Source organism: Leptopilina heterotoma, unplaced genomic scaffold (genome assembly GCF_015476425.1).
Source record: "Leptopilina heterotoma isolate Lh14 unplaced genomic scaffold, ASM1547642v1 Lhet_279, whole genome shotgun sequence".
Taxonomy (NCBI): domain Eukaryota; kingdom Metazoa; phylum Arthropoda; class Insecta; order Hymenoptera; family Figitidae; genus Leptopilina; species Leptopilina heterotoma.
In genome coordinates, this window is record NW_025110987.1 from 626,521 (window position 1) to 640,295 (window position 13,775).

A 13,775-nucleotide genomic window follows, 5' to 3' on the forward strand; every position below is an offset into this window, starting at 1 on the left:
CCATCCTTAAACTGCACACTGGGTGTGCGACACCCGGGGACTTTTAAGTGTGTTCTCCAAGCTAGAATAGGATATTATCTTTTGGAAAAGTTATCATATATAGCAATACTTTTTTAATTATCCGCCATATTGGATCCGCCATATTGAATTTTGAAAAACGAACATCAAATTCGAATTCAGGGACCCCAAAAACACCCGAGAAACAAATTTCGATCGAATCGCATCAATCTGGAAATTATCCGCCATATTGGGTCACCATATTAGATCCAAAATTTTGAATTTTGAAAATCTGATATCATATTCGTAATCAGCGACCCTGAAAACCCTTGAGTAACGAGTTTCAAGGAAATCTGAATTTTGAATTTTTTAAATCTGACTTCAAATTCGGATTCAGCTACCCAAAAGTCCTTAGTATATACTTCGCCACTCAAATCGAATTATGTTTAGTATTTTTTTTGAGATGGCCATATATGTCCACAACTCTGCATACTTAAAGTTTAGGATGTGCTAAATACGAAATTTTAGTCAAAAATAAGTTTTGCCATATGATAGCTGTCAAAAACGTTGTTAGCAAAGTTTCGAACACAATCATGGAATTTGATTGTGAGGCGCTTCGTAAAACGCAAGCACCTTGCACTTGATTTTTAAAAATTTTGTAAAACTCATTAAACGCATCGGCCCACTCCGGGACTTTCCTTGTTTGTACTTTTGGTATACGTGTGCTAGAAAAAATAGAATGTGAAACTATTTTTTCACATTTCTTAAAAGTCGAAAGAAAACTAAAAACTTTCATTCTTTGACAAGTTTTTTCTAAACTCAATATTTTCAGACTTATAAGCTACTGAAAATATGGCTACAGTAATGTTAGTCAATGTTTTTGTTTAAGCAAATTACCGTCAAGAAAATAAGTTTTACGTGTTCTATTTACTAACATTCGTATTGTTAAACTGAATCTGCGTGGGAGTGCAAAACTGACTGTGAAGGAATTGTTTGTTGTGTGGGGAAAAGGCCAGAATTATTATTCAGGATTAAAAGCATTGCATCGAAAAAGTGGAAAAATGGTATGGTAACTGGAGAACATTACAAAAAGGTGCTACATTAAAAAAGCCGCTTCCAAAATTGGATTCATTTGTTTTTGAATTAGATGACCTTTTTGACATAGCACATGCAAGTGCGCTAGATCGTATGTCAAATCAAAGTGACAAACAATTTTTATTACATCAAAGACAGAGAGGAAGGGCAGGATATATTCTTGGAATTAATAATGAAAAAGACAGTAATGAAACACCTTCTCAGAAACTTGCAGATCGAAAACGACGTAGTGATTGTGAAATTGAATTAAAGGATTAGAATTTTTAATACTTATATTTGTCACTTTTAAAAATTACAATTATAAGTTTTATTTTTTAGAATCTAAAATAGAACTTGCATCTTTCTACTTCTAATAGTCAAGAGACAGTTGATGAGGCATCAATCGAAGAACGAGTCGATTTTTATTTTCCAAAGGAAGAAATAGAAAATTGAAAAAGAAAGAGAGGAAATCAAAATATAATAACAACAAAATTAGTTCTGGCGCTTGATAAGTGTAAAATTAGTGAACGAGATGCAGTACACATTCTAATAGCTACTGCTAAAGCTCTAGATCACAATGTAGAAGATCTAATTATAAACAAATCCACAATAAATTTAGAAAGAATGCGTATACGTGAAGAAGAAGCGGCGTCATTAAAAGAAAATGTTAAAAATTTAAATCTACAAACTCTTGTTGTTCATTTAGATGATAAACAGCTTCCTTCTTTAACTGATAAATCAAAGGTGGATAGATTATCTATTGTAAAAAACCATTTTGGGAATACAAGAATTCTAAGAATACCACCATTAATGTCAGGGACGGGAAAATCACAGGCAGTAGTTATTTACGATACACTTTGTGATTATAATTTACAACATGATGTTGAAGCATTAAGTTTTGATACTACTGCAACTAACACGGGTCGTTTTAATGGTGTTTGCGTTATTTTAGATCAAATGTTAGATAAAACTGTTTTATACCTTCCCTGTAGACATAAAATTAATGAATTAGTTTTAAGGAGTGTTTTTGATTACGAATTTGGTAAATCGACTGGTCCAGATGTTACTCTTTTTAAAGAATTTCGCGAATTTTAGCCGGAAATTGATACCTTAAAATTTAAAACAGATATTGTAGATCCTGTAATAGGGAAAGCTTTAAAAATAAATTCTTCAAAAATATTAAAATTTATAAGTAGCACTTTAGAAAAACAACAACCTCGAGATGATTATAAAAAGTTTCTCCTATTAGCAGCAATTTTTCTTAGCGATTTATCTCATGGTACAACTTTCTACGTTCCAGGAGCTGTCCATCATGCAAGGTGGATGTCAAAAGCTATATATTTGATTAATATATTTTTTCTTTTTGTTTCGCTAACAATTTCAATTAAGTGATAAAATTAAAAACGCTGTTAGGGAAATTTGTATATTTGTATGCACGGTTTATATATAGAACAATGGTTTACCGCCTCAATGTCAATAAAGCACCAAATCAGGATTTTAAATTCATAAAGAACATAGTTGCGTACAAGTCAATAAACAAGGATGTGTCCACAGTAGCTTTAGAGAAATTTTTAAACCATTTATGGTATTTTAACACAGAAACATTAGTACTGTCCTTTTTCGACGAAGATGTCTCGATCGCATCAAAAAGAAAAATGGTCGCAAATCTGTGTCATTCCTCAAAAGGAAAGGAAAATCTCAAGAAAGCCATAATTGGTGTCAGAGACGTTTCTTCATTTCTTTCTTCAGGAATTGAACAATTTGTTACAAAGAATACGTTACAATTTTTTGATAAATTTAAACTTGATACAGCGTTTTTATAATTAGATCCGTCACTTTGGTCAGAAAATGAGAACTTCAAAGCCTCGCAAAAAAAAATTGAAAATTTGTCTGTAACTAACGACAGAAAGGGTGGTAAAATTAATGTCAGACCTTTATTCGGTACTAACAAAAAATGAGACTGCAAAACAATATATATTACAAAACGTGGAAAAATATAGAAGAGAATATCTTGGATCTAAAAAACAAAATTTGATGACTTCAAAACAACAATAATGTAAAAGTTCCTACGATTAAAATATATTAAATGGAGTTATTTCCAAATTACTTAAGTTGTTTTAATTATTAAAAAGAAAAATACATATGCATCATATCAGCTAAATCTGTGTTAGGAGCTGTATCAACTTGGAAGTATAAAAAGTTAAATTTCTAAAAAAGAGTTCCCAAAATATCCCGATATTTCAAAAATCGCCCTTGACGGTGTTTTAGAATATTTACTTCAAAAATTAGGAAAATCAAAATTTTGAATCCGCCATATTAGATCAAAAATTTTGAAGAAATAATTTCTGATATCAGATTTATGATAAACGATTAAAAATACCCCCGAGTAAGAAATTTTGTTGAATTTCCGACAACATTTATGTGATAAAACCTTGGATACATTGTGGTGCATTTTTGACCCACATTAAACATCCGACATTTTAAAATTTTTTGAAAAAATTGAATTTTTGTCAAAGTGCTATCAAATGTGACCTGGAGAATTTTTTGCATAAAAATTAAAAAAGTTATGAATTTTTGTTTAAAAAAGTGCATTTTTCCCATGTACATATTTTCAATGGGATATTTCGATCGATTACTGGCACGTGTTAATATTAATCAATGGGCTTCAAATTTTGGGAAATTTTTTTTATTTTATTGAAACCAAACCGGGGGTCGGCGTAAACAAAATTCAAAAAAATAAATTCCCCATGTATCTTACGGACACCCTAATTTTTTTCCATTCAATCGACTGCAAAAGAGGAAGAATTTGATGGATATCGTCAACTGTATAGCCAAGAAATTTCAGCTAAACGATTTAAAGATTCTGGAGTTAACCAACTGATCGTACTCGCGCTTACACAGTGTGCTCAAAAAAATTATGTCAATGTTTTGCAGCTTTAGACAATAATTAAAATTAATAACTTTCAAGGAACAATAGCCAGTGACTTAAAACTCGCGAACATCATGGTAGGAATAATATTTCACAGCAGCGTATATACGTGTACGTGGTGTTATGCAAAAAAAAGAGAACTACATGAGCATGCAACCTACAGAACTTTGGGCAATACAATGGAAAATTATTTGTCTTGGTGCAAAGCAGGATTCGTTACTCGGGGGTTTATGTGGTCGCTGATTACGAATTTGATGTTAGTTTTTCAAAATTCAAAATGGCAGATCCAATATGGCGGATAAAAATATTTGAAAATTGAGTTAGGCTCATGAAAATTACTACTTGCAGGTTTTTGGGGTCGCTGATTACGAATCTTATGTTAGTTATTCAAAGTGTCAAAATCCAAAATAGCAGCCGAATTTTCAAAAAAATAATTAATTAGTTTGAAAATCGAATTTTGGAAAACTGACATCGGATTCGTAATCAGCGACCCTACAAACTCCCGAGTAACGATTTTTAACTTAATTAATTCCTTTTTTAAAAAAGTCGTTCGCCATTTTGAATCTGCCATTTTGAAATTTGAAAAACTGACAACAGATTTGTAATCTGCCACCCCAAAAACCCCTGAGTAACATGTTTTAAACCAATTAATTCATAATTAAACTTTTTTTACCCCTATTTTTGACCAATTTTTTAATACAAAACCGTTATTGTTTAGGGGTTAATATGCTCAAAAACCCATCATGTATAAATGATGCGGCTTTTTTATTGCAAACATTTATAGAAATTCTCTCGCAAGCGGTAACTATTTTTTTTCAAACAAGAAGAAACAAAAGCCTAACGGAAAAATAGAATTAGAAACGAACGAGTGACGCTATTGGTGATTATAAAAAACAAATTTCTAACGCATAAATATCGTAAGAAATAAACAGGTTATAGGATTTGGTGGCTGTAGGAGAAAAGAAATGCCTAATACAAAACCTAATTCAAAAACAAGTGATAAGCTATCATTGACAATCAAACAAGAAACAAAAGCCTAACAGAAAAATAGAATTAGAAACGAACGAGTGACGCTATTGGCGACTACAGAAAGAAACTAATTGCTAACGCTAAAATATCGTCAGAAACGAAAAAGTGATTGTGAGAAAAAAATACCTTGTGCGAAATCTTGTTCCGTCCGCCATTTTGAATTTAAAAAAACGAATATCAGATTCGTAATCTGCGACCCCAAAAACCTGCAAGTGGTAATTTTCATGAACCTAACTCAATTTTTAAATATTTTTATCCGCCATATTGGATCTACCATTTTGAATTTTGAAAAACTAGCATCAAATGCGTAATCAGCGACCACACAAACCCCCGAGTAACGAATTTTAAGTTAATAGGAAGAAAATTTTAAAAAGTCGTCCGACATATTCGATCCGCCATTTTGAATTTTGAAAAACTAACATCAGATTCGTAATCAACGATCCCATAAACTCCCGAGTAGTCATTTTCATGAGCTTCACTTGAAGTAATTTAACAATTTTTAATTTTTTTAACAGCCCTTAGCAAAAACATTTTTTTTCAATATAGTTATAATTATAAGATTGTAAAAAATTAATATGTCGATCCGTTTTGGAGCAAATATTGTGAAGGTTTTTTGTTTAAATAAAAAAGCAAAAAAACACTAAACACATGAATTAAAAAGACATATAGTCTTTATTATCACGACGTTTCGTCAATTTTTCATTGACCTCTTCAGGCTGTAGAACAAAGTTTGTTATATATAAATAATAATAAATTTTAGCACGAACAATTTTAACTAAAAGAATTTAAATTATCACAAGAGATATTTTTCTTAAGTAAATTAATTTACCTCTAAAAGAGATGATTAAAACATGTTTATAATAAAAATAAATAAATTTTGTCACTTCAAGTGACAACGTCAATAAGGTGTTGACACGATCGAGGTATGATACAAACTGTCGAAATATAATAAGAGTATTATTGCACTATAATTTTTTTTAAAAAGTAATATAGATTTGTGAATCTTTGGCGTATAGAACTGAAAAATTGATTAATTTTTGACAAAGTTATGAATGTTAGAACACAACCCGTGTAGAAATTTAATCATGGCCCAAATAGGGGCCAGATCTTTTGATCATTGTGTAGGCCATAACATGGCAATTTCTACACGGGAAAAGTCGTTTCAATCGAAACCGCTTGGCTTTAAAGGGTTAAGAGGACCCGCACCTGAAATTTCAACTATAATAGAATATAATTGGAAAAAGTTTTTATATTTTTTTCCTGACACTATTTTTATTCAAAAATAAGGTGAAAAAAACAAAAAAATTTAATGATTTTTTCGGAAATTTAAAAATTAAAAAAAAAATTTTTTTGTAACTTTTGACAAAATTAAAATTTTGCAAAATCCATGCCCTTAATTATAAAATGGAGTGTAAGAAACTCATTAAAACAAAAACCATGAGAAAATAATAAGATTTGTGAAAGAAGAAGCATTTTTTATAAGTTTTTTATAAGTTTTTTTTTATAACATAAAAAAATGCTTCTTCTTTCACAAATTTTATCATTTTTTCATGGTTTTTGTTATAATGAGTTTCTTACACTCTATTTTATATTTAAGGGCATGGAGTTTGTAAAATTTTAATTTTGTCAAAAGTTACAAAAAAAATTTAAGAAAGAAATTTTTTAAATTCCGAAAAAATCATGAAATTTTTTTTTGATTTTTTCACCTTATTTCTGAATCAAAATAGTGTCAGAAAAAAAATATACAAAATTTTTTCAATTCTATTCTGTTATAGTTGAAATTTCGGGTGCGGGTTCCCTTAACGTAGAAATAAATTATTTACTGATTTCAAGTTGTCTCAATATTGTACGATTTTTTTTACTCAAGTTATAAGCCTTCAAAGTCAACTGACTATACTTTTTGCACCAATAGTAGTAAAATTCATTTTTGACCCTTTTTCTCAGCCACGCAACTAACTCAACGGCGAATTAGAGAAATCGATGATTGAAAATTTTGCTTCACACGATTTGACTTTTTTTTAAATATCTCTGGAACCCGTTAATATTTTTTGCTGTCCTTGGTCTCCGCCGGTTGTCTTTATACAGTCATAGATTCTTATACGGTCATCATTCTTTCTCTTCTATAAGTGCCAAAAACACTTTAGGCAGTCAGCTTCTTGCCTATAGGCAACAAGCTTAATCACTAATTGAATCCAGGCAGATAAAGGAATGCGCGTCCTCCACACGTGGATTCTTCTATTTGCTTAAATTTAGCCTAATGTCTAGAAATTAAGCTAAATGCCTGATAAAATATACTTGTCGTTAATGCTTCCTCCACGAGGAAGCAAATTTTTTTGCTGATCGTAAAGAGGAAACAAAATGTTAATGTAATTAAAATCTAGATTCACAACTTGTTTTATTTCTTTTCGACATATTGGAAACTCCGTTTTGAAAGACGTGTTAGAGTAAATCTAGGGAAAAAGGCCCAAATATGGACATGGTTTCGATTTAATGCTATAGAACCCGAACCCAATAAGATGTTAAATTGTAATATACTGAATAAAAGTACAGTATATTAGGCATCTTTAGACAACAGAAAAAATCCTTTATTTTGAACCCACAAAGTTTTTAAAGTATTTTTGAAAATTGTTAAAATTTTTTATTTAAAAAAGTGGCCTCAAGATGGACACTTTCTTAATTATCTCTCAGAAATCTCAAAAAACTGTTGAAGATTGTGTATAATTGAAAACAAAAATATAAAAAACAAAGTCTGAAGCCGTTTACACCTACTCAATCAGAATAAATGAAAATTAGTTTATTTTTATTCTTAAAACTAGAGGTCCGAACAAGGGAAATATGATCTTTTTGTTTCTAAAGAGAGGGTATTAGTTGGCTACAATTAAGAAATGGGGAAAAACGCAAATCAACTTGTGTAATTTTTTTCGACGTATTTCATAACCGTGCTCGTTGATTCGTATGATTTTCTTAGCACAAAAACTATTAATGTAAGTTTTTATTCAAGGATTTCTGCAGTTTTCTTACTACCCGTGATTTTTTATCATCAATTTTTTTAGTAATTAATTAATATTTTAAATTTTTGTTAGTGCAGTTAAATGCAATTTTCCTTTCTGCGTTGAATAATACCGTAAACTGGTACTGAATTTTTCTTGAAGTCTAAATATAAAAATATATACGAATATATATAAATCTGAAGTCCACTAGGTCAAGAATTGTATCTACCAGGGATGAGTACACTCTTTTCACTAAATTTTCAATAATATCAATTTACTTGTTGAGAACCATATAAAGATCAATTCCAACCGACAGATTAGCTCAGTCGGATAGATGCCTGGCGTTAGCGGTCAAGGACCAAGGGTATAAGTATCCTTGGTTCGCGCCCACTTGGCTTGGTATTTTTCCGGCACGTGAGACAATCTGAGCGGGAGGTTTGACGTCGAGGTATAATGATGTGCACCGTCGATTATTATTGTCCGGTACACACCATTAGAACTCGACTGTCGATAAACCGGTTGTACTCAGAGAGGTTTTCTACAGTTTCCCTCTTCTCTGGCGAGAAAACCCATTGACGGGTGTTCCAGGCGCAATGCGAGTACTCCTAATAAAAGTCGGCTGTAGACGCAAATTAGGTTAATATATAGAAAATTTATGTAGAATGGTTATGCTTAATCCAAAAAAAAAGTATTTCTCGGGGACTCTTGTCGAAGTGCGTAAGGCCAATAGGGTAGGAGTATAAACAATAAATAAATAAAGATCAACTCCAAATATGTTTGCTATATTATTACTAAAATCTACACATGAAAGTACATAAATAATACAAAACTGCAGTCCACTAAGCCAAGAATTATGAGCGTCAGAGGGGTAAAATCTAAAAAAAATTTAAAGATCAACTCCAATCCTTTTCTCTGTATTTTTTCCATAATTTACACGTAAAAATAAATAAAATTACCCAACGCTAGTCCACTAGACTAAGAATTGTGAGAACTAGCATACGTATAATTAGTATCAAAAATTTGAAAAAAGGTTTTAGGTTTTCGCTGAAAACGCAATGAAGACAAATTCTAATCATTTCCACTACATTTTTCCTGTAATGTACGCGTGAAAATACATACGTGTACCAATCTTTAGCTCTCTAAATGAAAAACTGTTAGCGCTAGGGGGGAAGGGGTACGTGGTCATTTTTCGTAACCATTTTAATAGGGTTCCTACCGGGTACGGAACCCTAAAAACAAAAGAAATTTCTAAAAATTTACGTTTTGGCAACACATTTTCACAATTCGGAAGAAAGAATTGTGTTGCTTATATGGGCGAATCCACGGAACCGTGCGATTTAAACATAAAAATATAAATATTTTTAAATTACAAGCACACTTTTTATTTTTAGATATATATGTTCGAAATTTATTCAAGAACAAAATTTTCTGTGCGTGAATCATTTTTATTTACTGCTGAAAGCATTGTAATTAAAAAAGTATATTGAAATTTTGATTGGCAAGATGTCATTTTTGAACTGAAAAAACAAATGAAGAAAACTGAAATATGTATAATAATCAATTATATTCTAGTCGATTTTTCTAAGTAGAAAGTTTTTACAAATGTTTTTACCTATTTTTATTTATTTCTTATAATTTACTTCAATAGGAATGATTGTTTATTTGTATTTATTTTATATTTCTTTTACGAGTTTTAAAGTGCAAACAATAAAATTATAACGTATTTAACCATTCAAAATCTTTATTTTCATAAAATATTCTTAACATTTTACTTTTTAAAACTTTTTTAAATTGAAAATCAAAAGATTATTTGCTTACCATTGTGAAAAATATTTTCTAACCCGTATTTCTAGAAATTGACATTTCTGAATATAAACAAACATATCGACCTTCCAATAATTGAAAACTGATATATTCACACTTATAAGATCGAGTCTTTTAAAGATGAAAATTCCACAACATTTTTATATTTAATATTTTTAAAATGTTTTAATTGGAATACATATTTAGCATTTAGAATCATGAATATTTATAATAATATTTACCGTTCACACAAAGTTTCAACTGATTATTTTTTAAGCTATAAGTGTGCCATTAAAAAAAGTATAAATTTATAATCATTCACGTTTGAAGGTGTAGACATAATTATTGTTTTATTATCTTTATTTTTAAAGGCACACGGTTAAGTAAGGTCCAAATTTATTAATTTTTTCATAAGGAATAAGCTCTTTCAAAAAAATTAGAATTGCATTACCGCTGAAAGCACAAAATGAAGAAAACCTTGGACTTCCTGTTACTGAAAAATGGGAGTAACATTGCTTGAATTGCTGCCATTTAGTTTTAATAAAGGAGCACATATTTCTTTTGACGTGGAATAGATTTTAAAATATTAGAAAAATTATTTACAGCTTTTCTTGGACGATTTTAATTTACGCTGAAAAAGTTATACACGTTTAAGTCGAAGAGAAGCCCAAAGTAACAAATCAAATTTAATTTTTTAAGTACACATATGACTATTTATTTTACATGAAGATTATACAAATTATGGTTTTATTTGACTATTCTGTTTTATATGTTATCTAAGAGACATTGACATTAAAAAAAATTATATAATGTTAAAAAAAATTGTTTAAATGAGGAGTAACATGAAATCACACGGTTCCATGTATTTGCCCTTATAGCCCCGCCGTTTGTGAATTTGGTTTTTGCCTCATAAATTTTACTGTAAATACGAAATGAACATATTTATTACTTAGTAAACTCAATAAAGTTTCCCATAAGAAATCCCTTTTATAAAGAACAATCACTTTGAGAAGTTAAGACAGGAACAACTTACCTCGGTTACCAAACTTTTGCTACGTTTGAAACTGCACTAAAAAACATTAAGTCACTTACAAGCTACTACTGTTTACAAAATAATTAATAGTCACAACTATTGCATTGAATAGTATTGCCAGTTACCGCAGCAACAATTTTTTAAAAGCAAGTAACACAATTTATCGATACACGGCGCCGATAGCATCAACCCCATCCGAAAACAGAGTTTTGTTCCTAATAGCCCCAGGGTATGGTACTAAAAACTAAATTTTTCAAAATTATGATTTACATAAGTTTTTCCTTAACAAGGCATTATAAAAAATATCCTTTGCGGGAGAATTGGTACCTTTTATAATCATCACACTAACCGATGGTAAATTACGGTGGTGAGACTCCGTGGCTTGTGATCATCAATTATTATTGCTTGTTGATAGTAAATTTACATTTTATAAAAAAAAGAAATGCATAACGGTGAAATTAGGTGGGATTGTGTAAAACGATATTGTTTGTGTAAAGTTTACACTGCTGTGAATGATAATTTTCGTCAACAAAAGGCGATACGCAAAAAGGGAAAAACAGCATGTACAACGCACGCTGCAGAATTCTTCCTCATCCACTTCCACTTTCAAAAGCAGAAGCTCATGACATTTTGTCAAGTCAGCAAATTTTGACTCCGATACCTCATTCGGAAAACTTTTTATTAAAAGTTCCATTTAATATGGAATTGTTCAGTACTTCTAATTTCAAGCCGTTCGGTAGACGCAAAACGTAGTAAATTAAGATGTAGCTTGTAAGAAAAGTTTTCTCGGGACACTTATATCACAGGAATTAGTACCTTTTTCATCTATTTTCTGAAATAGTACTGTTTTCCACTAACCCGTCAATAAATGATTTTAAATGTTTTTTTAAAGTGAATGAATTTGCATCATTTATATTTCTTTATCACTATGTTTTAAGAAAACTTATTATTTTATAAATAAGTAAAAAATTGCACAATAACTATTTTTTCGTCACAATTTCTTACCAAAAACTCAAATATTTTCTTTAAAGATGTTTAAAAATTTGTATATTTTTTATAAAGTTACACCCGTGTGATATTTTAGCAAGTTTATATTATTTACTTCTTAAGTTTAAAGTATATAAATACTGAAATTATACAAATTATAATTACATAATGGGGAATAATTTTTGCATGAATTTACGATTTCAGGGTTATGTCGCCTTTAGCTCTCAAGGAGATCGAATTGCCTTGACTCAAATAGAACAAATGATTGACGGAAAGTATGTTAAATTAGGCTACTACGATACACAAGCGGATAATTTAACATGGTTAAACGCAGAAAGGTGGATTGGTGGAAAAATTCCTCAGGATAGAACAATCGTAAAAAACGTTCTAAGAACTGTTTCTCTGCCTCTTTTTATATGCATGTCTACTATTTCATCGGTTGGCATTGTCGTCGCCTTATTACTTATCATTTTCAATATATGTAATAGATATAGAAGGTAACTGAGAACTTTCTTTTTAATTTCCCAAATCAAAGTAATAGCTTTAAGTATTTGTTGAAATAAGCATTCCTCACAACAACATATTACTCAGAATATCTAAAAGAACTCACTCAGAAATCCCAGGACGTAATAAAGATATTCTTTGGATATCTTTTTAAGCCAGACTCCATCCCAGTAAAAAAACAATTATTAGACAAGCGAAAAGGCGAATTGAACAGACGGCTGCATTTAGCTTATTGAATTGGATGTTTAATTAGCCTTTATTATAGGTCCAATTATCCTGAAATTTTTCTGGGCTTTAAAAAAGAAGAATTTTGCTTAAGTAGTGTTAAGAACTAAACGAAATAGATAAATGTACATTAAAAAAGTATGAAAATTTCTACAATAAGAGGAAAATAAGAAAAATAATAGTATATAGTAAAATCCCTATAAAAATGTTGAATGTGCTTCGCTGTACAGTTCTAGTAACAGTTCTTGTTTATAATAAACGTGAAAAAAAGTAATTTATTATATAGGTACAAATATCAGTACGGATATACATCCACTGTAGATAAAGTAGAACTTTTCATAATTCTTACTTTTTTAATGTACATTTATCTACTTCGTTTAGTTCTTAACACTACTAAAGCAAAATTCTTCTATTTTAAATTCCAGAGAATTTTCAGGATAATTAAACAATTAGTCCAATTCGACAAATGCAGTAAAGCGAATTGGACAAGCCGTTTGTCCATTTCGCCTTTTCCCTTGTCTAATAATTCTTTTTTTACTGGGATATTCATAGAATGTTCTAAGTCCATGTTTTTGCTGTGAAAGGATTAATACAAACCTAATTAAACACTAAGAGAATTATTTAATAGAAACAAATTTGATAAAACAACTTTTAATTACTAAGCAATTTAATATAACAAATATATCATTATGCTTTTACAGAGTGATAATGTCTTCCCACCCAGTGTGTAATACCATAATGCTGGTCGGAGTTATTGCATGTTTTATCTCAGTTTTTTTATTGGGTATCGATGGTAGATTTATGGAGCCTTGGCAATATCCCAAAATTTGTCAGGCAAGAGCTTGGATATTATCAGTTGGATTTACTCTAGCATTTGGAGCAATGTTCAGCAAAGTTTGGAGAGTACATCGATTAACAACGAAAACGAAAGCTGACCAAGCAAAGGTATAATTTTTTCATTTCAATTAAACTTAATTTAAAAATTTTTGTTTGTTAATAGTTAACAGAAAAGGTGTCATAAATAAATTGAACCAGGGCAAATGCTTTTTTTATCCTAATAGCACAAAAATGGCGTTTTTTAATATATGACGACGGGGAGTAAAGTCAGTCAATTGTTCCACCGTATGAAAATGGCGGGCATTTTAGCATAAGTGCAAAAATAACAAAGGGTCCCATGCGCTATTTTCGCCAGTGGAATAAAATA

At 30.3% G+C, this 13,775-nt stretch overlaps 1 protein-coding gene across 7 annotated transcripts in view; it reads left to right on the forward strand.

The window, feature by feature from the left end:
* Positions 1-13,775, forward strand: part of LOC122504124 (gamma-aminobutyric acid type B receptor subunit 1) — a 483,822-nt gene that overhangs the window by 244,685 nt on the left and 225,362 nt on the right. For all 7 annotated transcript variants that reach the window (XR_006301807.1, XM_043615051.1, XM_043615049.1 and 4 more), the window contains 2 exons: positions 12,047-12,339; positions 13,273-13,516. Coding sequence is in view for 6 of the 7 variants with exons in the window: in XM_043615051.1 (XP_043470986.1) it covers positions 12,047-12,339; positions 13,273-13,516 (537 nt within the window). In the remaining variant the exon portion in view is untranslated. The remainder of the gene's footprint in view (positions 1-12,046; positions 12,340-13,272; positions 13,517-13,775) is intronic.